This window comes from Tribolium madens, unplaced genomic scaffold, assembly GCF_015345945.1.
Source record: "Tribolium madens isolate multiple individuals breed KSU strain unplaced genomic scaffold, Tmad_KSU_1.1 Scaffold_20;HRSCAF=117;Tcas5.2_LG4, whole genome shotgun sequence".
Taxonomy (NCBI): Eukaryota; Metazoa; Arthropoda; class Insecta; order Coleoptera; family Tenebrionidae; genus Tribolium; species Tribolium madens.
This window is the reverse complement of record NW_025400985.1, coordinates 6579084-6606967: the sequence shown is the minus strand read 5'-3', so window position 1 is coordinate 6606967 and position 27884 is coordinate 6579084. Positions and strand designations below refer to the sequence as shown.

The 27884-nt window shown below is 36.3% G+C and overlaps 3 protein-coding genes across 5 annotated transcripts in view; 1 reads left to right on the top strand and 2 right to left on the bottom strand.

Moving 5' to 3' along the window:
* Positions 1 to 201: 201 nt before the first annotated feature.
* On the bottom strand, positions 202 to 11171 carry LOC123004972 (ankyrin repeat and sterile alpha motif domain-containing protein 1B-like). Its single transcript, XM_044398541.1, is given in 14 exon segments — positions 202 to 1021; positions 1078 to 1209; positions 1256 to 1408; positions 1457 to 1678; positions 1730 to 2107; positions 2156 to 2629; positions 2631 to 2810; positions 3816 to 4448; positions 4495 to 4909; positions 4988 to 5237; positions 5290 to 5519; positions 6073 to 6341; positions 8863 to 9097; positions 10948 to 11171. Coding segments are annotated over 14 exon segments (3906 nt in total). The 5' UTR covers positions 11052 to 11171; the 3' UTR covers positions 202 to 790.
* Positions 11172 to 11210: 39 nt separating this feature from the next.
* Positions 11211 to 13223, top strand: LOC123004973 (transmembrane 7 superfamily member 3-like). Its single transcript, XM_044398542.1, has 6 exons — positions 11211 to 11372; positions 11423 to 11743; positions 11791 to 12384; positions 12431 to 12583; positions 12633 to 12893; positions 12950 to 13223. The coding sequence occupies exons 1-6, from the start codon at positions 11327 to 11329 to the stop codon at positions 13123 to 13125; spliced, it is 1551 nt and encodes a 516-aa protein (XP_044254477.1). The 5' UTR covers positions 11211 to 11326; the 3' UTR covers positions 13126 to 13223.
* Positions 13224 to 13368: 145 nt separating this feature from the next.
* The window catches only part of LOC123004812 (paired box protein Pax-6), a 24852-nt gene continuing 10336 nt past the window's right edge, over positions 13369 to 27884 (bottom strand). For all 3 annotated transcript variants that reach the window (XM_044398256.1, XM_044398257.1, XM_044398258.1), the window contains exons 5-10: positions 23089 to 23308; positions 21111 to 21260; positions 20324 to 20406; positions 18850 to 19037; positions 16554 to 16768; positions 13369 to 14010 (exon numbers count right to left, since the gene is read on the bottom strand). In XM_044398256.1, coding sequence (XP_044254191.1) covers positions 13910 to 14010; positions 16554 to 16768; positions 18850 to 19037; positions 20324 to 20406; positions 21111 to 21260; positions 23089 to 23308 — 957 coding nt within the window. In that variant the 3' untranslated portion in view covers positions 13369 to 13909. The remainder of the gene's footprint in view (positions 14011 to 16553; positions 16769 to 18849; positions 19038 to 20323; positions 20407 to 21110; positions 21261 to 23088; positions 23309 to 27884) is intronic.

The window sequence follows — 27884 nt, the reverse complement described above, 5'->3', positions numbered from 1 at the left end:
TGGTTCCGAATAGCGCGCCAGTTGTGTATCCTTCTGTCTCTGCTGTCTGAAGTCCCTCTAAATTGGATCGTTTCGACATCAAAGTCGGTCCATTTTCATGGCCAAGAAGCTGACTTCCGGTCTTGTCCCTATATCCGGTCGTGACTGAAACTACGACTTCCTGGTGGTTTGTAAAGGGATATTTAAGCGCCAAAATCCAATAATATCATTTATTGAAAAACAATTAAAAGTTACAAAAGTAATAAAAACTGAATAAACGTAACTGTAGTTTTCAACTGATTTTTTCATTAAAAGCGCAATTAAATCATTTTTTAATACATTATTTACATTAAAATATGTATTTTTTGGCTCCCACATGCAATAGATACAATTTTTAGACACCTAAACGTAATCGAGCCAAATAACTAAGCATTTGGAATGCAATTTCGTAACGATTTTATAATTTTATAGACGAAAAAACAACTTGAAAACCCTGCTAAATACAGATTAAAGCTTCTAAGTCCCTATATATGTACACACTTCAGAGAGACTCTAAATATCTTTATTTATATAGTTACAAAACTTGGAAGATTGTTCATATACGAAAAAATATAGAAAAATTGTGTGGTATATATGGTGTATTAAACGATTACAAAAGTGATTGTATGAAAACAAATGTCAATATTGCTCCCAATCTCAGAAAACTTGTATATTTGAGCAACTCAGAAATATCCAGCGACAGGAAAATTTGGCAAAAACATCCAACATCCAAAAGTTGATATCACAAACTAAAAAGCGCGGCAGTGACTCCCTATTCTTCGGTTTTCTCCGGGTCGGCAGCAATCGATAAAGTCAATGGTTTCATTTTCAGAGGGTGGCCGTTAGTCTTCAAGTCCTTGAAATCGCGACTGTGTGAAGACACCGCTCCAGGGCTCACCGCTGATTTTGTCTTGCCTTTGCTCGTCACTTGATCCCTCACGGCCATCTGATAAGCCAATTCAAATGCTTGACCCAAAGTCAGAATTATTTCAATCGCTTGCTCCTGAAGAAAAAAAGTAGCAAAAACCGAAATGCGTGCACACATAATAGGGGACTCACCGATGATGTAGATTCAAACACGTGACAATAGAAAGAGTCGCCATCTTTCGTTATGTACGCAAAATAAAACTGGTTATCCAAATCCTGGCATGCGCAGTTGATGTTCCGAATCTCGTGTTCGCAAATGGTGTTCTAGAACACTCTGAAACCAAATTAATCTATATACAAGGTAACTTACCTTCGTTATAGGATTGATAAATTTGACTCCACGGTAAGAAATCGATAAAGTTATTTCCTCGCTTGTTCTTTCTTTGTTTTTGACCACTTTCTGAATAGATTTTTTGGTCGATTCGGTTCCTTTGAATTCGATTATGTTCGTCGAGCCCAAATACTGGAAAAATATTTTCAAATTCGTGAAAGTCTGTCACAAAAAGCTCACGTTAGCTGAATACATAACAATTCCGGTTATCAAAAGTATAGGTTGGTGTCTCCATTGCGATTTAATCGAGTTGTTACCTCCAACAAACATTTCAGCTGGTTTTTTCTTTTCACTTTCTTTGTCAATTTTTACTGGTGGTGGAGGTGCTGGACGCGATTTTTTATGTCTGTGTCTTATAGTACCAGTAGAATGAGCCGAAGGCGACTTTAATTCCTGATTTTTCTGTAAAAACTTCTTTACAGAGAGTCACAAATCCTGATAAAGGTCACTCACGAGTAGGTTTAAATCGGCATTAATCTCTTCAAGTTTTGGCCCTGAAATGATATGTTCGCCACTACTAACACTAGCCAAAATCCGTTTTCTATGTCCTATCTTATCAATATCTAAAACGGCCGAAAGCTCAACATCCCAGATGCGTTTAATTCGTTCCATGTCATGGTAAAGGTGTTTATTGAAGGTGTCAAAATACTGGTCCAAGTGGATACGACTTAACCAACTTTTGACCGAATTTTGTTCGTTGTTATTATTGTTATTAAAACTTTGATTGTGAATTTTTAAAGGAAGCTGTTTGACAGCGTCTAAAATTATTTGGCGTTCTAGTTCACTCGTAATTCCCATTTCGCTTAAGTCACTATCTTCAATCACTCCATTCTGGATTAAAAAAATTGTTTTTTCGATTTTTCGCACTGTCGTACTTACCAAAAAATTGACATCATCGAAACCGTTTGACATAAAAAGCCCAACATAATCTTGCATTCCTAAAGTCTGCAACCATTTCTCAATAGAATCTGCGTGTAGACTATTTTGAGAGCAACTTAAAGTCATCAATCGACTCTGAAACTCCTTTTCCAACTCCGCCACAAAAACACTCTCCCGGACTATCCCTGTCCCAAAACTCGCCATGATTTCTTGGATTTTCGCCCATTCCTCCTGCTCATCGAACGGACTCAAGGCCGAAACGCGATCTTTATTTTCCTTATTTTCATATTCCTTTTCAGAACTCGAGGATTTTTCGTTGTCGCTTTTCGCAGCATCAGTACTCGAACCGTCATAAACGCGTTTTAGTTTTTTTAGTGTTTTCGGTCTTTCGGCCGGAGTATTCGAGCTGATGTTTTCAAGCACTCGCGTCGAACCCTTTATAAGACCTACAAGGGGATGGTTTGATGCTAATTTGCGGATGAAGAACCAAAGTACCTGCGAAAGGAGCGTCTGAGTGGTACTCTTCGATTATGTTGTCGACACTGCGGTCAGATAGTGAAACGCTGCTAGAAAGACTGCCGCTTGATTCGTCGCAGATTAGAAGGAACTCTTCCTCAGTTTCGGTTTCCATGTCTTTGGATTGGCGTTTGTATTCCTAAGGGGCGGCGAGTTATTGACAGGAAAAAAGTAAACAAGAAAAGTCGACAAAGGAGTAAACATGGATTAGAAATGAATAAATAACTCAAAAATTATTAATTTTTGGGTAACTTATGTTTCAAAATCTGTAAAGTGGCCATTTAAGTGTACACAGTTTTTGTACATTAACATTATTTTGACTAAATTTCGCGCGAACAAAGTCTTTATTATTAAGTCGCGAAATTGGTTAGTGTGGTGAGAAATTCGATTTTCTTTAAAAGTTAGTTACTCATTCTATTGCTAAGTTTAGATTTTGGTATTTTTATGACAAAATGTGTCAAAAAACTGGTTTGCAACTACACTTCCAACTTCCAAGTTGCCTTTTCGTATTAAACCTATTAGCGATCTATAGTATTTTTAGTAATTTAATTTTTTTGTGTTTCCCTTTTTTTCAATTTTTTGTACCCATTCTTTTAAATAAAGTTCAGAATATCTCTTAAATAAGACCTTATTAAGTAATTTTGTTTGTATTTTCTCTACTTTTTTTTTCAATTTTTTTGTAGGTACCCATTCTTTTATATAAATCTAAGTTTGTCTCTTTTATAAGACCTTATTAAGTTCATAGCATTTTACTTTTATAATTGTGCAGAAATTTTAATAGGTGATTAGTAGAGAACAAAAGATGCAAAAATAAGTCAACTTGTCTTATCCAAATGTTTATAGCTTCTGAGATATTATTGAGAATTTTAACAACCAAATAAATTTAATAAATTTGACGCCAAGCCCTAAACTTCACCAAAAAAGTTGTAAAAAAATATGATCTCTGAGGTATTGTCGTCACTTCATAATAATTAATAACCATGCATAAATAAAAAAACAAGCAAACAAAATACTAAAGCTTTATTCAAATCATAATAACAAATACATAAATACATTTAACAACGTAACGATAATATATACGAAAAAAATCGGACGTATAATACTGTAACAACCATGCCAAGGTTTACTTCCATCACAAGCTTACCTGACTCAGCGGCCTTATTTTCTCATAAATCAAACTTTCGGCTTGTAAGGCCGAAGGCGGAGGATGATCGGGAGTGGGAGGCTGTTTGTAATGAGTCGGACTCATTGGATAATTACAATTCTTACTCTCCTCATCCCCGATCATAATAAAAGCACTGCTGACAAAAGTCGTTTCCGGTGCCGAACTACTCGCTATCGGTTCTTCTTTTTTCGAAAAATCGTACTCTTCGTAAACCTCAGGATTTCTTCTCAATTTCCGTCTCGGATTCTGCTGCTTGATGATCATATTTTCATACATTGAGGTTATAGCAACCGGTTCATATTTTTTCCGACAGTCCAAATCTTCGCTTTTGCCTCTATGTAGCTCCTTCGGGCGTTCTTCATCCTCATCTAGAGCTATGTTAAAGACGTTCATTTCCACGTACTGGTCCATGCTTCGTCCATGACTTAGCCGTTCTCGTCTTGCTTCGAGCTCTACGTCGTTCAAATTCCCCTGACTTCTGGTACCGCTATGTGCCAAAAATAAGTACTCATAAGCACTATTGGAGACACCATCGACTGACATCGACATGGGCTGGAGATGGGTTGGAGACACAGAAAGGTTCCTCCGTGGTGGCTTCTTCGGAGGCGTAGGCTACTCGAATTAATACCGAAAAGGACAATTCCAGGGTCGAACTTACCGAAACTTTATTAGAGCTCGGGCTGTGCCCCCCTCGCACGTTATTCATCGGGATATAAAGGGGGACTCCGCCGGAATCCGGACGCCGGGGATACCCCGAACTCGATGCCGTCGACGATAAACTAATCTGATCAGATTCCCGACTCGTGCAAAGATAATTTAAATCTTCCGAGTGAACACTAGAGTCCATAAACTGTTTAGGAACGCAAGGAATCTGATACAGACTGTTATCGCTCTCCCTGGAAGAATCAGAATTTCTACACTCGCATGCTGTATGGTAAGTGTCAGTCGAAGTCGTGCTGAATTTTCGAAACGAAATTTGTTCCTTAAACCTAAAGGTTATGCCATCCAAGGGTGACAAATCGGATGAATCACGTTTTTTTAAGGGTAAGCTTTGGTACGGTTTGGTGTTACGCCTAAAACATGCATTTACCGGAAGCGGGAAGGTCAGAGTAGGCCTCGATATGCAATGAAGTGATAGAACTGTGACTTACATCGAAATTCCGGAAACGCCCGAAACTCTCCGATCTTCAAATCCCTCGGGCGGTCTCGCATGACGCAAATCCCATCTTTGAGGGGAAGTCCCAGGTGACGGATCCGTCGTGGACGACCGAGCGTTCTTCGACGACGGTCGGACATTCTCGTAAGGACTCCCGATATCCGAGTCTGTACTCGGAAGCGGCGGGAACGGATGACTTATACTTTCGCCATCACTATCTACTATCGTCATACCCTTCTTATGCCCTGAACAGATAAGAAATTTCGAACCCGTTTCATGTTTTCACCATTTTCTTACGTTTCAAAATCCCCATGATCTCCTGCGAGGCTTGCGCCGTATTAAACTGACTCAACAAATCCATAACCGTGTAATTATGTGAATCTCTGATAGCCGTATTAACCCCGTGTTCGAGTAAAGTCCTGACAACTTCGACTTTGCCGCAAAGTGCGGCTTCATGCAGGGCCGTCCCAGATTTCGTTCGCATGTTGACACTGAATCCTGCTCGTAATAATACTTCAACTACGGCCCTGAAATTAATCGACTAAATGGCATACACCTGTGGTGAAGCTTGCGCCAGATTAGAGAACGGTGGATGAACTGCAATATGTGGAGCGATGGCATGTGTATGCAATCTGGTTGAGCGTTCGCATGGCAGCACACGCATATTGCGTACATAACACACAACCAAGGGATCGGTGGGAGCGGCGGTGGCGGTGTACAAAGGTCTGGGAAATGGCAAAATGAATGAAGAAATTTTTGGGTGTGGGAGAGATGAATGAAAGTCGAGCTGGAAGTGGCGATTAAGTAAGGGAGAATTTTAGGACAATTGAGAAATGATAGAAAGTAACAAGTGATAATTAAAAAAGAAAAGCAATGAAAAGCATTATTAAAAATCGCGAATGTTCTCTACAAAAAATTTCACCCCTTCACTAGGTAAATAGCTTTCTTTTACTTTTTAGTTATGAATTTTGTTTCTTTCTTTACAAATAGTAATAATAAAAAAGAAGAAAAAAAGCGACTGCTAAAGCAATAAAAAAGCAGGAAAAAGGAGAAAACTTGTAATTTTTCCTCTCCACTTACTTGTGCCCATTCCTGCTGGCAAGATGCAGCGGCGTATGGGGAAAAACAGTGTCCGGAGCGGCTCTTTTCAGACATTGTATCAAACTGGGGTCGGTCCTGACCAGCAATTCGACCGTTTCCAATCTCCCGTACTGAGCCGCCAAATCCAGGGCTGTCTCCCCGCGACAGTTGCGAATTCCTGGATCGCAAGCGTGTTCCAAAAGAAGGGATACGACGGCGGTATGGCCGTATTGAGCAGCACAATGAAGTGCCGTCTCGTCATCTTGAGTCTGCAATTCAATACCATCGCCCGTCATTCGACTAATCCTTTGATCCTTCGTCGATGATGGCCACTCGTGACGCTAATTAAGATAGTGGATGACGCGACGTTGACAGACGAAAGGTCGTTCAAGTGGCCATCGGCATGAAGGGATCAGGGATTAAGCCGGAAAGACCCTCGCGTGCCAATCAACGGTTTGACTTCGACGCGAATCAATAGACAACATTACGGGTATTACACTAGCAGTTTGACCTTCTTAGTAGTTTCGCCTTACAACACCCGCAAAATCATTAGATCATAATAACTATATAATTTTTTTTATTCAAAAGTCTTCTTTACTAGATTATCCTTTACAGCGTAAAGGTAAGTGAAGGAGTAAGTGAAAACAAAGAAAGAATATGAGCAGTGGCGCAGCGAGGAGGGGTTTTGAGCACTCTTGGGGATTGAAGTGTCTTATAAAAGTACAAAAACGTTGTAAAAATGCAAGAAATTAATTTTTGAAAAATTTTGTGTAAATGTATATGAATATATTGAATTAAAACCTTGAAACTGTGGGTGGCGTGGTAGTGTAGCGGCATAAGGTTCCGCTTTAGGGCAGATAGGTCCGGGGTTCGAACCTCGCTCACGTCAGCAATTTTTCACTAATTCAAATTAGCAATAAAAAATGATGGCGAGCACATAAGAGCGTGATCTTTAAAACATGTGCACATGTTCTAATAAGTATAATAAGAAAGAGAGAGAGCGCCTAAGAGCAAATAAGAACGCAAAGCATAATAAGACAGAGAAAGAGCATAAGAACAAATATGTGAACAAAGCATTAGTAAGAGAAAGTGCATAAAAATCATAAGAGCTTTTTTCTATTTCGGTGTCACAAGGGGCATTTTGTGAAACTGTTTTCAGTTAACAAAATGCTCTTTGTGATACTGTTTTTAGAAACATTTTATGCTACATTTTTACTATCACTGACTGTGGCATACTGTGAAAAATTGCTGTGGATCGACTTATTTCATCAAAACTAATGCAATTTGAGTTATTTTCAAGCAATTGGAGTAGGTACCGCATATATCGAATGATAAAAAATTTAACTTTAATTTCGTGGAGAGAAATTAAGTAAACTAATAAAATTTACTGTTTATTTATGACGTTTCGGAATAAATAAGAAACTATAATTATGTTAAAAATTTTAACTGTCAAATATAATAATAAATTCAATTTAAAAATCACTTAATAGAAAAAATATGAAAAAAACACGTGTTGCAACATCTCATTGTGATACTCGTGCATTCTATCACCCGTATCACAATGAGAGTGCTTGCAACCCTTGTTTTTTAATATACTATTTTTTCTTTAAACACATTTTTTATTATACCTGCATTATAATTCTAAATTAAAACACGCTGCAGCATGCCTAATTTGGCCTTTATAGCACGCTGAAATTTTAAAGTTGTCTAGGTAACAAGAAATAGTGAAATGTCTGGACCAATTACAACGTGAAAAAATGTGCTTAACAACGTAAATTAGTAACCGTCTCTACGAAAACGATTCACAAACAACCTTTGATAATTTTATTGTGTAAATTCACATTTTTTTCAATGCTCATAAAAGATCATAAACGGGCAGGTAAATAAAATATAGCGTATAACACTCGTTTATAAGCGCCTTTAAAACACTTACGACGTTAAAAGCATTCCGCTGACGCGTCGCCGTCGTGCGTGTTTTAAAGGCTTGTTTATAAACTAGTATTATAATATACTATTTCATTTTTCTAAAATAAATTAAAACTTACTAATAAGTGAATACTTTTAAGTTTTCTCAAAAAATCTAGAATTTTATAATATGAGCAAATAGTTTATTAGTATAAGTTATACTGGAGTACAGATTTTTATTACTCTTGCCTTTACGGGTACCTGCGATTTTCTCAAAAATTGTTCGTCGCATAACAATGATTTTTTTTATGACAGAAAATTTAATTTGCATTCAAAAATACTAAACACAAAAAAAAGTTATCAACTGATGACTAAGTTATAACTTATAAGCTACTGGTATCGAAAATCGATCTTACTAAAAACTACTAAAATTGAAAATTTTAAATTTGAACCAAATGCCTCCTAGGGGTTAACAGACACAGAAAATCTCATAAAATGTGTTAAAAACGTGAAAACAAATTTTTGAAAAATTTTGACATAAGTAGGTACCTAAATTAAAAAAATTAAAAATTTCAAAATTTAACCCAATTCATTCCCAGAGGTCAAAGAGACACAGAAAAGTGCATAAAATAATAAAAGAAATGCAAGAAATAAATTTTTGTTGTTTTGTTCACAGTTATAACAATTAAGCCCATGCCACATCTTTTTTTTGACATGCCGCTTAAATGAGTGACTGAAATTTTGTATATAGGTAAACCCCCCCTAAACGCTATCTCTGGTTGTGCCACTGAATATGAGAGATCAATTTATTTGTCGCATTGTCAGTTTTAAGACCCGGGAAAATAATGAAAATTGTGTATGTCACACGGGAATTTTTTGACGTACCGTCAAATTCACGTTACAAATCGACGGTCCGCTCAGCAGTAGTTTCACAATTTCGACATTTCCCGACCAAGCGGCCAAATGCAAAGGCGATGATCCTTTTACGTCAACGATATTCGTGGATGCGTCGTGGTCCAGTAGGAGTTTGACGATTTCTCTGTGTCCGTTGAGGGCGGCATGGTGGAGGGCGGAATATCCGCTGCTATCTTGCACGTTGGCTCCTGGCCCCCGACGCAAGCTACAATCGACGACAGAATTAGCGGTTTTCAAAGGGTGTGGCGTCGGCATTTATATCGATCGACTTGGAATTCGACGCGATTTTTCGGCGGTTTACCAGTCAAGGACGAAAATTGCAACAGGGGGAGATTAAGACGATTCCGATCGTTTGTTTACATTTGGTTGGGAGGAATTTTATCGCTTATCATCAGAATAATTATTAGATAAACGACGGTTTATTCGCCCAACATAATTTCAAATGTTGTGTTAATGACTCTAATTAGCGGAAAGCACTCATAAAATTATTTTCTAGTTTCGTTTGTAGCCTTTAATACATTTTAATAGTAATTAGCTTTTCACAGAATAACAAAAAAAAAATTTAATTGTGTAAATAAAAATATTAATTAACAGACTTTTACATAATGTGTACGCAGTTTATTAATTACCTGCAAGACTAATTAATTAAATCTTTTGTTGGGATAAGGCAAAAACAATTAGCAACACAATTTTAAATATTTTAATTCTGTTTCCTTTGTGTTTTATCTTTTTATTTACATTTTAATTTTTTTAAAAGGCTTCTTTGTAATACATTTTCGACATTCTACATTAATTTAAATTTTCTTGACTAAATATTTTTTCTTTACAAACTTTTAACAATTTTCTTATTTTAATCAAACTGCCTGCATTTAAGTTCGAGTTTCAAATCATGGATTTTTACGTGTGTCAATAAATTTTTCTTTCTGTTTAAAATTATTTTTGTTTTGCATTTTTCATCAGCGACTAATATTTTTTAATTTTAATTTTAACCAACATCTTTGTACTAACAAAACGGGAAAAAAATTTCTTATTTATCACACTCAGAAAAAAAATATCACAAGACATACAATACACAACCTTCTAAACGTTCCAAAAATCGAGAGGTTGCAAAAAATTCTCCATTTCTTAACGGGAAACGGGGTATTAAAAAAGGCACTAATTTTTATTTATTTATTATTTTTATTGAGATCCACATATTCCAACTTTTGAAAAAGTGAAACCTTGTTGCAAATTGTTTCAACTCAGATTCCTATTTATTTTCTACAATTTCTTTTGTTTCTAGTTTTTGCTAATATAAGATTTTTCCTATTTGAAAAGCCTTTAATTTTTCAATTTGGCTCTTTTGCTTCTGCACCTGACTTGTTTTAAATTTTTTAATTTTAAATACATACATATTTCATGGTCGAAAAGGTCAAAAATAAAACGAAATTAAATCTAAAGAGCTTTTATTTATGTCCACATGTATACAACAAAAACTTAAATTTTGAAAAAAAAAAAATTATGTGAAATGCTGGAATGATGCACATACTTTCCTTTTCGTGCTCACTTTCAGATTTATAAATCTGTTAAAGCAGTAATAACAACAGTAATAACAAGCTCATTAAATAAAAACATAAATAAACAAACCAGAAATAGAACAAGTTAAGAAATAACAAATTGTGTAACGATTTTCCAGTCAATAAATTAGCAATTTTCCACTTCAGGCATCTTAACCATTTAACAATTGTCAATTACAACACATTAGTAAACCTGTTGGTTCAAATACCTAAACCTTGACCAAGAAACTAGGTGTAACAGGTTACCCTTAATTGGGTGAAAGTAACTCGGGCAACATTCACGAAATTTCTCGATTTACTGAAAAAATTCCGGGAATTTGCTAATTTAGTAAATTGTCATAAACCCCCCCTTGTACTCCCCACGTGGGGCTCTGCTGACTCATAACTTTCGAGAATTTCAACACTGATTAAGAACAAAATTGTGACTCAATGGGCGACTTTTTTGAGTTGTACCCCTCATTATTCGCCCCCCAAAACCCATCAGCTGATCACAACCCACCTTGCAAGAGGGCCACTCCTTTTAGCCCTTTGCCCTAAGATTTTTTCCACGATGGCCACGTTGCCTTTGCGAGCCGCCTCCAGCAACTCCTGGTCCTTCCCCATTGTGCCCCCACACCAACAAATCCAACATTTAAATTAATTCCATCACACAACACCGATTTACTCACTACTGTAGTACAAATTCATTGATCGGCTGTCAACCATGACACTACGGTGGCGATACTAGCGGCAACAGTGACAATTACCGATGAACACAGGACGAAATCACACAAATCCCCTAGAAGTTACCAAGTGATCGTGTCCTTAAATTTCTAAAGTGTTTACGTTTTGATTATCAAAATCGATTTATAACAAAATTTGGCGTGAAATAATGTAAAATGCGGTTATTTTTTGTGTTTGTTGTGTATTTTACGGTCAGTGAAGGTATTACCTGATGTTCTAACAATGACAAATGACATAACCCAACTTTTTAGGACGTGTTATAACATTTGATTTGTCAAATTATGAGCCCCAAAATGTTACAACACAGGTACAAAAAGTGCACGTAAATTTGACCCGTGTTTCCCAAATTCGGGTCATTAATATACCTGAGAGTGTCGGTTTTTTTATAATCCAAGTCCACTCATTTCTTGATAACGTAACCTTATCTTCTTCACCCAAGTTTAAATCAAAAACAACAATAAAAGGGCCTAATGTGGGTTTAGTTTCTTTTAATTTAAGCGACACGATATTTTATGTTAGGAATAAAATCGAAACTCGGGCTTTAATCGTTGTAACCATTTATCAAACAGGAGGTAAAAAAATACTTTTGTAATTCAAATATTGACAGAATTATTCTCAGATCCGATTCCTGGGGGCTGCAACTTATCATTTCCGACCGAGTATGCACCCTACCAACTCGTCTCAAACACTGATGAAGTTATTGTTGTCCAAAGTCAACCCCCTTCAATAATCGATTCCACTTGCGATAAAAACAAGTTACAAGTCGATATGTACCACTTGTATCTACACGAAAACAACTACGATCCTTTATATTATTTTAACGGAATTGAAAAAATGTTAACTGTTAATTTGATTCAAAAAAACGGTCATAAAGTATCAACAGTTGATGGCTACTTTAAATACCGTAAATTATACTCGGCTTACAGAGGCGTGGGTCAAGTATTTGCAATCGTAGCCACAAACGGTAACGTTAGCTCGGCATACGTACCGGCAGTTTCCTATAGTTGCGATTTAACCCAAATGGATACATGCAACGGCCCTGTGACCCCTCATTGGAAATTAATTTGTGCCATTATGACCATTTTTGGGATATTTGTGTGTTTTTTCGGGCACAGATTTTTCAGACTCACTCTGTATTTAGCTGGTTTCACACTAGGAATTTTTGTAACTTATGTTATTTTGTCATTGAGTAGCAACAATTTGACAGTGGAAGGTAATTCCTGGCACGAAAAGTGTCAAAAACTGACAGTTTTTTTTAGAAAAAACGACCGCTTCGATTCTTGTGGGGATGATATACGGGGCGGTTTGGTTACTCGTTTGGTGGAAATTTGGAATTCCGATTTTCTCTGCCGGTTTAACGTTTTTCATGGAGGCATTTTTAATGGCGTCTATTATTTTTTATTCAGGAGTTGGTAGGGGACTTAGCACACATGTATAAATTATCAAAAATTGATTTTCTAGCGGACTTGTGGATTTTTCATAATAATGCCAATTTCTGGTTGACTTTCGCTTCAATTGTCGTAACTTTTGTCACGGTTTGGACGATGTGGACTTTAGAGGGGCACATTTTCGGGTGTAGCTTTTTAGGGGCGTATTCCTGCGTTGCTGCTATGAATTATTACGTCGGTGGCAATTTGCAATATATTATTATAAATTCGTTCAGGAGAATGGCTGTCAAGAATTTTAATATGGCGACAGTCGATCCGCCGTTTCAAATTTTGGGTGAACATATTTTTTTGAAGGATTTTTTTAGGGGTAATTTTTTTGTTGTGTTGCAGATATTTCGCAGAGTATTTTGTTGGTGGTGATGACCACTTACGGCTTTTATTACCAGATGAAAGAACAAAGGGGGAAGCCGCCGTTCCCTCCACATCGGTATACAAGAATTGAAGAAGGGGTGAGCGAGAGAACTCCCTTGGTGGGAAATAGTGGGGTTATTTATTCAGATATTTAAACCAGTGATACTTTATTGAGTCTGCGGTGCTTTATTAAGACTCTCTTTTATTGTCAGACTGATGTAATTATTTTTAATAAAAGACTTTTACCACCTTAGTTTTTCTCTTTGTGCTTCCTCGTATTTGTAATTGCTTAATTATTAAGACGAGTTTTGAGATACTTACCGTTTTTGGAAATTGTTAAATGTCGAGGTAGGAAGAACTGAATAAAAGCAGTTTATTTAGTGGATTTATTCGTTTATTAATTCCACTAAACGCGCTATGGTTTTTACACATCTAAACAGCAAATTCTAATCTACATAAAACTTGAATTGTATAATTTAATCACAGCAACAATAATTTACACGACATTGAATAATACTTGTTTGAATGATATCACTAAACACTATTATAAAAAAGATGTGGTTATAAGCATTGCCCATGTTTGTTCATTTTAGGAACTGAAAAACTGCCTAAAAGTCTTCAAAGTTTTTGTGTCAACACAGTTTATAACATCTAATTACAACCATGTCTTAAAATTATAATACATACAATTATTGCTATAAAATCGTGGCTATTGCAAAAAAACAGTTGATACCGTCCTTCCAGTCTTTTTCTGTACACTATTCACAAGTACCCTGCAGTCCGTTGTTGGATCGCGAGATGGCGCCCTTAGGAGGACTCCTCGGTGGCGGCGGCGATGCCCGGCGGCGTGATGGGAGTCTGCAGAGTTGGTGGCGGCGGCGGTGGCGGGTTATCCTGGTGCACGAGAATGCTCGGCGCCGGAAACCCGAAAAGTTGAGATCACTGAATCCGAGGCCAGTAGTTGGAGGTGAGGTTGGTGGAGAGGTCGGGCGTCTGGCTGGGGATCTGCACCGGCACGGAGACGCCGGCCGATATCACGCCTGGAAAAACGTGTGCAATTGTACGACGAAATCTCGAGAGAGAAGACGGCAAACGAAGCTTGCAACCAGAACAACGCGTCTCCACCCTCGCTTTAGTTCGCACATTATTGAGCGTTCGCCGAGCCGAGAATTCGAAACCACCCCGACGCCACTTTAAACTGATCACGGACAATGAAATTTACGGCAAAGGGAAAACGGCGAAACGACAGAGAGTTGATAAACGAATGCGGAACGATTTAGACATTTTTATAATTAAAGGGTTGTTAAATGAATGATGGTTACTTTTCCAATATAAACAACAAATACCTACTCATTCTTGGTCATTTGTTTATTGTTTCATTTATTTAACTTTAATCGAAACGAAAGAAAACCTATATGCAGCGACTCAATCCAGTCAACGAACAAGTTGTAGAATAATGGTCGGGAAAAGAATTTTTGACTTCATGACTGTATTGAGTTAGTTAGGAGAGATAAACATACTGAAAGTCCCTGGACTTCGGCACCAAGAGGTGCCGTTTTAACCTTTTCCGCTTATATTCAAAAACGCTCGATATGTTACGAAAAAAATCATGCTTAGCTTAAATTTTCCACAAGATGTTTGTATTAGATAGTTTATATAGTTTTCGAGATATTCGCTAACAAATGTGGCACTCTTTAAAATAAATATTGGTGAATTAACGTAAGGTCGTAAGGATTGTTGTAAAACTTGTAAGTATAGTGATTGGTCAGTTTTGAGGTCGGCTATCATTATAATTTAAAAAAAAACAATCACTTTAGATTTTTGGATTCATTCAAAATTTAATGCAATGATGTGATTGGTCCGTTTGTGGTCGGCCATCATTACAATGTGAGAAGTCAAACATTTTAGACTACTTATAGATTAATTGAAATCGGTTAATTTCTACTCATTCATTAATAAGTTAGGTAATTCGAGTTTTTAATACAAATGTAATGTGTGTGCTCTTTATGTATTATGCGGTGCAACCATTATTGTATTGTGACTAAGAATTTACACCTTACGTTTTGTGTATTTGATTGGAAAATAAAAAATATATAGAAATAGGAATATTATTGTTTTTTTACCCATCCAGTGTACTTACAAACCTACCATAATACGGAAGTGAAAAGTTTTTTCGCATTTGAACATTTTCATATAAGTGAAATATAATCTCACTTTCTTAGAAGAACGTACGAAAAGACTACAAGCTGCAAAGGCCTACAATTGCAATCTACAATAATATTTTTTTCTGTAAACTTGTAGTTTAAGCACCTTGTAAGACAAGAAATCAAGATTTTTTTTAAGAGAACTTACGATATTTGCTAGCGGATATTACGAAAACTTTTACAATACAAAAAAGCTTTAATTTTCTTTCTGACCATGTATTTTATAACCCTTTTTGAGCATTCATTGATTTGTTACACATTGGGTCATTGGGATCATAAAATTGTTTTTCTAATAGTTCCTAGCATCCAATTTATGACCCAGTTCAACATTTTATTAAATCAAAGTATTTACTGTGAGAGTATACTCTTTTTTCTCAGGTAATTTTCAAATTTGAACCATTATTAAAGCAAACTATTATTTACTTAAATTCAGACTTCCACTCACCATCACTATTTTATTTTGGATAGTTTTAGCCTTCTTCTGGTACTTACTGCTTATAAGTTTAAACACAATTCAATACAAGGTTCAATTGTTGAGCCCAAAGTACAAAAATATTATGTTGAAGTAATACTTTACCCTGATTCAAGCAAGAATTTTACGTTTTAGATTTATTTATTTTAACATTGACGTTAGTATCTACTTCATTTACCTAAAACAATAATTTTTAAATACATTTAAAAGTACTATAAAAATGTGATCGTTTCTCAAAAATAAAATTTTTTGAAACACTTTTTAGTGTTTGAGTTTTGAAACATTTTTATTTATTTTTTTTAATGGCAAACTATTATGCCAATTATTGTTAACTATATGAGTACATACCTAAACTAAAATTTCAATTATTTACTCATTTATTCAAAAGTTATACCTGTAAAATATGATTTTCTTTCGTATTTCAAAACTTAAAATAAGCAATACCAATTTTGATTGTTTCAGTTATTTTCTTTGGCGTTTTAGTTGTAGTTTTTTTAGTTCATTTGAATCAAATCTGAATCTGAATCACTTTCTCAGTTTATAGGTTGAAATGATGATACATTTCAGCTGATTGAAATCTAAATTTTGGTTTTATTTGAATCTGAAGAGGCAAATATTTGGTCGAAACTGGTGACTCTATCCTAACGAATTCATTTCAATATTTTTCTGAAATTTTCCGTTGCATTATTTTCCGACTCTCCCTCATATTTTTGCCCGTTTTTCCACTCCTCATTAGTGTTTCCCTTGCTGCAAACTTCTTAACTTCCCACCAATGGCCGTCTTTCGCCTCAATCCTCGGTAAAAATGCATAAATATTCATTGCCCGATTTGAAATTGAACGCTCGCGGGCGCCGCGGCTCTGTTTCCAAAGAAAATATCTTTTCGTTGGCGGATTAAAAATACATACCGGTTCCGGTAGAGGCAGGTACTGAAGTCGGCGTGGTGGCCGAAGCGTAAGAGGGATGAGTGGTCGGTTGGGTGTGGGCCACTGCAGGATTGCAAGCCGTAGCCCTCGAGTTGTATGAAGAACTCAAAGAGTGCAACGGATCGTGAAACATGTAAGGATAACCGGTAGCGTCGCGCTGCTGGAGACAACTGCTGCTCAAGCCCCCCGACATTGAACTGCGAACAAAAAAACAAGCAATGTTGAAACTATTCGAAACAATGTCTCGGTGCTTATTGGGAATTAGTGGCGTTTGGAGTTAACGACTGGGGGTAATTGTGGAGGAATTTAAGACATGTTGCGAATTGGACGGTGAAAGAGGTGCTTAATGAAAAAGGAGGCGTGGGAGTGACCGCTGGGAATTCTTCAGATTCGGGGGAAGATTTAGGCGACTTGCCAGGGAGATATTAACGGCTATTTGGAGAGGACAGAAGCGACAAGTTACTAAATTAAATTCCACTAAACTGCCAACACACAACACAATGTGACAATGTTTTAAAAATCGGCTAAACTGTGTTTTTTTTTGTTTTCTTACGGAAATCAGATTATGAAAATCACTGGTATAAGTTGTTTTTTAAAATGTTAAAATTATTCTTAGGTCAGGTTTACTTGTTCTGGTTCAGAGTCATAGTCCTAAGTATAATCAATTATTTTAAACTCTGAGCTCTGAACCTTGAAGATGGATCATTCTGTTAGTTCAAAATTCTGCAATAAATTTAATTTATTCATTTAATAGCGTGTCGTAAAACTTGATCAGGGGTAATTCTGAGCATTTAACAATCGACTCAGATTCTGAGTTTCTATGTATAAAGTACAGTCAATCGAAATTTCTTATGTCGAATTTTTTCGTAACTTGAATAAAAATGCGAGTCCCTTGATGGCAGATTATAGGTATGTGTTTTGAAGTCTGTAACTCTAAGTTTTTTACGTCTCTTAAGATTCGTCTTATCGTAGTTCCACTGTATTTATTTTTTTATTTATTATTTTTGACAAAACCATGAATTTGCTTTTAGAAAAAAATGTGTTATCAAAGATTTGATTATCTCTTAGGAATTTGTGGAAATTCTTTTTTATTTTTTACAGTTCTATAGTTTTTTAAATGGTTTTCTACCATGGAAATTGTTTTTCTAAAATTAAATTCTTTTTAAATGGTAATTCATTAAATCATAGTCTTTGTCGAAAAAACAATTTTATAGTAAGTTGCCAAAAAAAAATTGCAGATCACATTTTTATTCCTACCTTTTATCATCAATTAGTTTTTTAGAAAATAATGATTTAAGCATCAAAAACACTTGGTTACATAGTTTTTGCTCAAATTCGAATGTGAATTCTTTAAGACGAATAAAACATGTTGAAATTTTCCTAAAATGCTCTTTTTTGAAACTTTTTCATCCGTATTTATAGCTACTTAACTTATACAGGGTTATTCATAAATATGAAGCAATATTTGAACCGCAAAAATGACCTATAAAATGTGGGTATGGAATTTTTTTTTTTTGTAATAACTTTGGAAAAAACACAGAAAATACCTGCAATTTCTGAAAACAGAATTTGAGTACATGTATCCAATTTTCGTAATTACTGGTTACTCGCAAGTAACCATTCCAAATTTTATAATATTTGGTCAAATGATTCCGAAGTTGTTACAAAAAAAAAAAAACACAAATTTCCATACCCACATTCCGAGGGCTGTAAAATTCTTATCACTAGAGATAGGACACGAGTTATTATTTAAGTTAACATCATTTTATACGTATAGCTCATTTTTGAGGTTCAAATATTGCTTCATATTTATGAATAACCCTGTACATATTGTAGTTTCCGGTTCGCATCTGAACCTGAATTAATTAATCATGAAATTGTTTTGTCAGTTCGGAATCTCAATTAATTAGATTTTATTTACTTAGATCGTGACCTCATTTCAGATCGTTCATAGTTTGTCTAGGATGCCATTAGATTTTTAATTAGATTGCTTCAAGACTGAAAATCGTTTAAATCCGCCCCTGTTTGAATTTTTCTCTCACAATACCATCTCGTCACTCCTACCGCTTGCTATCACTATCAGTTATTCAGCATCAGACTGCTATCCCGCATAAACAAAGGTGTCTGTCGGAATCCGAGCGACGTGACATGCTTGCAGCGGTCATGTCATGTCAGCGGCCCGCCAGAGGATTAGTCTGTCGTCCGGGACAGCCGGAATCCTCCACTTAGCCTCCCCAGCGGGACGTCGCGAGATCACAAAAAACCAGCTACCGCTCACCTGTATGTGTCGGCCATGGTGGCGATGGGCTGCGGTATGGATGAGTACATGGAGTTAAACCCGGAGTTGATGGGCAGACGACCGGCGGAGGATGGAGGACTCACGGCGCCCACTTGGTCCACGGCTCGGCGCTGGTTGCGCAGCTTTTCCTCGCGACGCCATTTCGCGCGACGGTTGCTGAACCAGACCTGGAAAAGAAATTAGACGTGAGCTTTTGTCGCGGATTGCGACGTTTATATGCACTACGAAGATGAAAAATGACGATTGGAGATGTGATAAATGGACTTGGGTTATTCGGACGGCGGGGTGATGACGTGGACAATATTACGGGGCGGTTAGGGCAAAGGGAGAAAGCATGGGCAATTGGGCTTTTTAAAACTAATGCAAGGGTAATTGTGCAATTGATTATGGAAATCACTCAATTATGAATCACTGTTTTCAAAAATCGTTTTTGGTGTCCAATTATCTGGTGCTTAGTTTGTAAAATTTTAAATAAATTAAAATATGTAATAAAATGTTTTTAACTCTGGAGTAAATTCAAGAAAATGCCAAATGTTTCAACTTGTTTGCTTCCTCTTCGGAATTTATCCACTCAGCTTGTTGCTCCCGTTGGCTCCTCTGATCTCATCCCCGAACTTTTGTAGATCTATTAGAAAAGTTGTCCGAATCGCCGCTCAAAATGATTAACTCTGCGCTTATTTCTGCCAACAAACAACTCTTTTGACACATAAGTTTTCGATTCGCATTTTCATCGAATCGGCAGTAAAATATGTGTTGTCGATCGTTGCGGATTTGGTGTAACGTTGTGCAAAAATAGTCGCGTAAACACCACATCCGATTCAGGTTTGGCACTCGGCGGTGATCAATACCGGAGTCCAACGAAGCTTGAAAACATGCGTCAACACCGGCGTGCGTCGGGAGAGCCCACTATTTACATGCAATGATAAATATTATGATGGGAAAGATTAGAGGGCTCTTGGAGCACTTAAACGTCATATTGAAAGCGAAGCACATTATTAAATGGTATATGTGCTCGGTTATTTGCCCAGAGTCTTATCTCCGGTCCTCAAAAGCGACCAAATAAGGGCAATGTGCAAATAGGAATTTTGCGTCGCGAATCAAAAGATTCTCCACAAAAGTACGTAATCATTTCATGTTTCTAAACTCGCTGCTGTGTTTATATTCACATAAAAGGCACGTTTTACAGCTTTCAGTTGATGAAAAGCTGCCTGTAATTTAGATAAAGTATCCATGCGAGTTGCGCCATTTTACGGCGAGCTTTTCATTCACTCACCGACGTTACTTATCCAAATTGCAACGCTTTTCTGTGCTCTGTGTTTGGATGGTGTATAGAAAGGACGATGTTGATGCGAACTTTGATTTCGCCGCCACAGCACACAGATGTATACATTTAATTAACGCACGCCCTTACCTAAACTAAGTTCCTACGGATTTTTGCAAAAAAAATTGTTACCTGGATACGTGCCTCAGGTAATCCAATTTTCTCGGCAAGACGTTCTCTCGCGAACACGTCGGGGTAGTGAGTACGCTCGAATTCTGAAACAAAACAACAACACCAATCAGATCACACGTTTACCCAAACTCAAGGCAGAATTCACAAAAAATTTCTTATCGTATGGCAAATTATTTCAGAAAGAAATTTCAAGGGTACGATTTGATTTTTTTTCTGAAATATTTTTCTAAATTTATTTGAAATGATTTAATTAATTTAGACATCTGCCCCTTTTTACTGTAAATATACTACAACTCCTAAGTTCATTTTTAAGTAAAGTTTTTATTCAGATTTTTTTCTTTCTCATATTTTTATTCGAGTTTCAATTATTCTAAGAATTTTTTGTTTCTTTTTTTCTTAAATTTGAATCATTTAATGTTTAAAGTAATTTTTGATTCGAGTAGTTTTTCATGTTTATGTAATTTTTTAAATTCAATTGTTTTGATTTACGTTTTTTGAAAAGTTTAAGGGCTTTTTCAAATTTGTAGATCACTCTTTTCTAATGTTTAGACCTCATTTTTACTTAATTTTTAGGACTAAATTTAGGGTTTTTGAGAATATGGGTTAGATTTTAAACCGAAGCATTCCTTTAATTGCATAAGAAAGACAACAGCGACTTGTGCCTAATATTTTTTTAATTTCTTTTGAGAGGAAAATTTGGAATTTGACTGGAAGCTGCACTGCTTTAAAGCTGATCCTGAGTTACCCGTTGGAGTAAAATTTCTTGTATTTGAAGGTGAAAGCTTACCTTTCTCCAGGCTATCGATCTGTTCGTTGGTAAAGGACGTCCTGTTCCTCTGGAGCTTTCTCTTGAGCCTGAGCCTCAGTTGCGAGTCCTCATCACCCGAAGAGTTGTGTTCTGAATTTCCATCTGAGGTGTTTTCGTGCATGGCATCGGCTAGAATAATAAAATAACCTATACGGCGATCGTAAAAATCGTTGTTTTTTTCAGTTTGTTTTCTTAGTATCGGTGTTATGATTAGAAACATGGCCGCGTTTCGCGAAATTGGCCGAAAACGCGTGTGTTGGAACCAGCCGTAGTCTCTCCTTGCATTTCCCACCCTGTGTGCGCGTCCCTATTTACTTCCGCTTCTGTAAACTCCACCCCATTTCATATCCACCCTCGCCATTTCATTCTCCTTGTTTTATTTCATCTTCTGATCCTCTCCCCTCTCCCTCCTTGTTTATGTTTTCAACTGACGAATCTCGCAACGAACTGAATTTGCATAATTTTAGATTTTCGAGGCATTTTTTCGGTTTGGTGTGCTTTTGACCGATGGCGCGATTTCGGACTTAATCAGGTTCTTGTCGAGGATCGTTTCACGCAAGGGTTGCTTCCGGTATGAGAGCGTTTTTTGCGAATTTTAATGGAGACGGGCCTGGCTTGTCGAGTGTTACGATGAAATTTACCGCTAACACAATTACCGGTTTAGATTGGGCAGCAAAAGTTCACTCGCACGGAAGTTATGTTCATTTTGAAACGACCGCCCTCTGCAAAACTAAATTATTTTATCTTTCCTACCGCACCGAAGATTCTACAAGGGAGAGACATAAAGAACGCGCTCACCTACAAAACGAAATGCGGTTTTATGGCCAGGCGATGAAGGATTTTTCAATTTACAGCGCCGCACAAAACGCGAAACTTATCAAGATTCAACGGTCGGAGAAACAAACCATTCTGTCACAATCGCTCACTTCAAGACCAGATTTTTAAATCGTGCATTCAAATCACAACGCTTCTTGAATCACTACATCGATTGTCAAAAATAAATACATACTAAGTTAAAGTTTTAACATTTACCCAAGTTCAGAATATAATTACGTAAAATATGGTAATAATATTTCTTTTATAACAAAAGCTTAATTTCTGCTTAGATGAACTTGTATCACTTAACATTTTCATAATAAAATATGAATCTTTACTCAGATTAATTGCATCTTTCGTAGCAGTTTTTCAAAATGAATGCTTTACTTGCATTTATGTTAAAATATTTGACCTGAATTAATACCAGGGTAAAGATGTTAATCATTATTGGAAATTTTTTTAACAAAATTTGAACCAGCTTAACATTTTTGCATAACTCTAAAAAAAGTAAAAAAAAAATGTTAACACTCAGGTTAAAACGATGATCATTAATACTGAGACACAGATTTAAATCGTTATTAAGCAGGCTAAAACCTTATATATTTGCACGGGTGCGAGTAACAAGCTTTTTAAGGAATTTTGAATTTTGGCTCAGATTAATATCAAAGTGATTTGTGTGAAGGTTTAATTTTTAATTTAATTTTTTTATATGAACCTAAAGGTCAGGTCAGGACTGATATGTTTCTAGTTTTGATTAATGCAACATATTGTTGAGAAATGCATTGTATTTTCGCCCATCCCCCGCATGGGCAAATCCGGAACCTCCCCTCGGCTGTGCCTCGGCATTCGTACGTAATATCCGGTTATAATAATTTAGGATATTAATGAGCGTCCGTGGCGTGTAATTTGCAATGCGCATTGAATTTAATTCGAAATGTTGCCGTGTAAACAGAAAATGCATGTTGTTTGCACATCGAGATAATTTATGAATGAACGGTACGGTTTTTGATTAATTAAATTCGCTTTATTTTAATTGGCCCGTCTATGTTTTCCGACGAAATCACTTTTATGGCCGGTGAAAATAAACACAACTCAAATTACGGTTTTATACAAATACAACAAATTTACTCGGCAAAATCACCTCGTTTTTGGAGGTCGTCCCTGGCAATCTGGGTGGTGAGGGCGGCAGGAGCCGGCGGGAGGCCCAGATGAGGCGCCGTAGGCGTCCCAGGGTACCATGCCCATCCAGGAGTTTGCCCATTGAACATCCGGAGTTTGTCGTAGACGCTCTCGTTCTGGGCCGAGGCTTGCTGCTCCTTCTGCGAGGCCAAATTGCGGAGAACTCGGTTGATGGACGAGACCTGGAATAATTCGAGTGCTGATTTTGTGGGAAAAGTGCGCATGCAAACAATGAAAATGCCAGATGCAATACTGTGCAACTCACGCACTACAAACACCCCTAACTGGCTTATCCCTATCCTGGGATGGATGTTATTATGGGCTATTCTTCGCGGTTAACCAACTGGAAGCACAACACCTCGTCACTGTGCGTCAGCGACAGAAGGACTTTCTTAGCGGGATTTACAAGCGGCGGGATTAATTGTTTAATCGGGGAAATGTGCGAGAAAAATGCAATGGCTTAAACAAAGACTAATTTAAATATATACTGCGAAGAACAGACGGTGAAAAGAAATGTAAATTAGGGATTCTTAAATAAAAAGCATAAAAATTTGAATTCAGGGTGACAACAGAAATAGACGTTAATTTGTCTCAAACTTTTTTAAAAAATAAATAAAAATTAATTTTGTAGCTAAGTATAATATTTTTGTCAAACATAAATCTTATCCAGTGGCGCCTCCTGATCATTAAAACTGCGTAGGAAGGCAAGGCAATATGTATACATATTTATATAAAATACACTGACAAAACTAAAACACATAAACAAACATTTTTATTAAAAAACTTTTGTGAATTTATTTTACATATTTATATAATTTTGTATAATACGAATAGGAGTATGTTTTTTTGTATATACATATTTATTATAACATAAAAACACATCAAACATTTTTAGCTCTTGTCATAAAAATTTCAAAACTATAAGAAAAATTCTTCATCATTAAAATGTTTACATTACAATTTAAATCAAAGATGTTATTACAATTTGTCAAAATTCAAAAATACAATATTTTTGAATTGAATTTTTTTGCGAAAAGTAAATTTTATTTTTTCTTAAATGTGGTTATTGGTGTAGTATTTGACTTAGAACTTGATGAATAATTTATTTTCAAATTCTCAAGACTCGAAATTCGAGAATGTTAACATTCAGTAAAATCCTTGGAGTCAGAGGGTTATGCACGATTTTGTTTGCGTACCCTGTTTGAAAGAAAATTCCAAAAATATACCTAATGGAAAAGTGCTTTTTATCAGACACTTAAAGTTCAGCTTCTTTTTAGTTTTACTATTTTTATTGTTTGTTGCATTTTTTGATTTTTTTATCGCATAGGCACTGCCTATGTTGGCCCCTAATGAGCCGCCACTGATCTTATCTAATCATTTAACCAATTTATTTAATCATTTTTTCACATTTTCAGGTTTTAGATCTAATTATTTTATAAACTACATTTGGATCCAAATCGTTTTTTCAAGATATTTTTTTTAGATCTTAAGGTAGTGATTCCAATTGTTACCTATTTTTCCGATTGATTATTCGAATCGTTTTTAAATCTCAGGTTTAGATCTGTTTTATCAGATTGTTAGAAACCTCAAAATCATTTTCTATTTAAATGGCTTACTTGATCTACTCCTATAAACTTATAAATCACATTGAACTTATTCTTATTATTCAAGTGAAAACTTGAATATTTTATTACTTTTAGGATCCAAAGTTTTTACTCATACCTTGATTAAAGCTTGAGCTTTTTGCTCACATAATATTATAAAGCCTAGGTTTGTACTTGAATCTTTTTCATGTCTCATTGTTCAATTCTCAGGTTACGAATTTTTGCTTCGATTAAGACTTTCCCCAAGGTTTATATTTAATTTTGATAAAAAAGCGATGATGCGTTGTGATAATTTAATCAATTGATAAATGACACTTATTCAGAAAAAAAAATAAGTGAATGTTTCAATGTTTTAGGAATTGGTAGTTTGTTCTGGGGATTTAGGCTTCAAATAGACTAAAACGCACAAAGGTTAGCTTAAAAATAGCCTTCTAAACGCTGCAGTGATTACTGCGATATTATCGAATCCTTCTGACCGGAAACTCCGGTCTTCATGCCGTTGTAACTCTGGTTGCATAATCCCTCAGCATTTTTGTAACAATTAGTTCCAGCAAAGTTCACACTTTGTAAATCGTTGATTTATCGTTTCCTGAGCGCGTTAATCATCGACTCGCGTTGATTAGAAGAGAATCAGTCGGATCTAAGTCGTTGTTGTGCCGTGATGCAGGTCGTGGTGTAATCAGGGCGTCTCTTTGATATTGGCCTTGCATCTGGCGTGATCAGTCAAGTGTCCGGGCGTCGGGTTCCGGTGCCGTCTGATAAAATCATCAATTAGTTCGTTCCTGCGCAAACACAATACCCGGGCGCTCGATTTGAGTTGAAAATCGGCGGTTGGCCAATTAGCCTAATGAAATAAATGTAAATGGTGGCATTGTGCGGCCACATGTCATCAAGTGCACCCCTGGTTTTGACATCTCCAGAAAGCGATATCCGCTGGATTTCGTATCATCCGGTTTGCATCGCAAGAAAGGGAAAAATGCGAGGGTTGGTGAGGGCGCGAGAGGGACGAGTTTTTTTTCAATGGGATCAGCTAAGCGTGTTGCACAATTCGTGATCGGTCATATGTGAAATAGCCCCGGGATGAGGAGGGACACTGGCTCCTCGATAATAATGCGAATTTCAAAATGAACTCGAAAGAAATTTATCGTAAAATGTAATTGAATTGCGACGTATTAAATTGTTCAATTTATGAAACCACAGTGATTTCCCTTTCGACAAGCCGCGCGATTCTCTACGGGCACTCCCTAGGGACAATACCTCCTTGATGGTAATAACCGCTTAACTCAACGATTTAAATTATAAAACACCACCGAATCAAAAACGACCTTTTACGAATCACCACAATCGAAAATGATTTACACACGAATTCACCCCATTTCACTAAGGCGATAATCGTAAATAGACAATAAAAATAAAAAAATCCTTATCGTTTCCTCAGGATAAATTGGGACCATTTCTACTAACTAAAATTTAAATATTTGTTAGAGAAAAACGAAATCACTTATGTTGTGATTTAAATATTTTTTCTCAAAAGATAAACATAAAATTTTAGGGCAGAAATTCGACTATTGTCTCATGTTCCACTTGCTTAAACTGCAATTTTATAAAAAAATTTGGTTTACTTTTCTATTATTGTTTCATACAAATTTCTAAAGCATTTTTTTTTAAATTGGAATGTAAATCAAATGGTTGAATTGAATTGTAAAAATAAAAAAACAATATTGAAAAAGAGCTTAGCAGTACGAGCCTAAACAATAGAGGAAATATAAAAAATGCGTTTAAAAGGGCGGTACTATTATTGAAAAATCACACTTTCTGTATTGCTGAAATCCCAAAACATAAACATTTGTAATTGTTTCAGACAGATGTGTTTACATAGTTGCCAGTTGGCTAGTACAGCACAGTTCATTGCGCTTTATGTATTTAGCATCCACCAGAATTTAATAATTGGATAAAATCACACAACATTAATGCATTATCTGTGAATTTTCGTATCTCGATAATACAAATCGTCAATAAATTCCATTACTCCCTGGGAAATCCATCAATACGAATCGCCATCCTCCGTTAAAAACGCTTACCGAAAACAAAATCAAAGCAAATAAGAAAGAGGGAACCGTCGGTATTTCGGGGTTGGTGTAACCAAGGTAACGGCTGTAACAAGGGCTGGTGAGTGGCGGAACGTCGGATTATAAAAATAGATAGAGATTAGAGAAAATGGAAGCAACGACGAGATGGTGAAAAATTTTTCGACGCTCCAATTTCTAATCCGACGAAGCACCACAATGTGTAAGAGAATTCGGAATTAGCTGCTACACTTGAAGGTTATCAATGCGTGGGGACCACCGCTACCGGAATTGAAGGGCAGTTTCATCATTGACATAAATAGCTTTGGGGCGAGACTGCCATGATAGGTCAAACAATTCGAGGGCAATCGAACGTGAACAGGAAACTCCACTGTAAGGAGGAAAATGTCTGTAAATAGGGCCGTTTCGACGCTCCACCGCTTTACGACACGACTTGCGATCCGACGCGATCTCGCAAATCAATTTCCTACAATTCAACCACGGACAACATTGGCCCCAAATTTGCTCCTTGCAGTAAATCACAAAAATATTTCTGCAAAAATTACTCAATCGACCTTATTTTGATTAGATTTACGGGGAAAATTGATTGACACTTGCCAGTAACGTTTCGCTTTATTACTCAAGCCTTCTTCAGAGCTTCATGTTTATTATACAGGCTGAATATAAAGTATGGAACCATGGGCGCCCGCAGAAATTATGGTCAGGGGGGGCAAAAAAAGAGTCGAAATTAATAATAATAGTTTTATTCGTCTGTTTTCATATCACTCAGTTCGTGATAAAAATATAAATAGTAGTTTCTTATTTCGTTTGTAAAGAATCAAAAAAATCATTTTTTTACATAAAATAGCAACCACTATTGTCCCAGGGGGCGCCCATGTATGGAACCAAGCGGTTTTTAATCATTTGCCTCCAGAAAATAATAATTAATATAAATTAAAGTAATATAAAAAATGTGATCGTATTTTCAGAACGAAATTTGTTTTGTTTTTGAGTTATGCGATTTTTTTTTGTCAAAATTGCAATTCATGTGAAACAATTTTTTTTTTAATTAAATATAAAGCAGATAG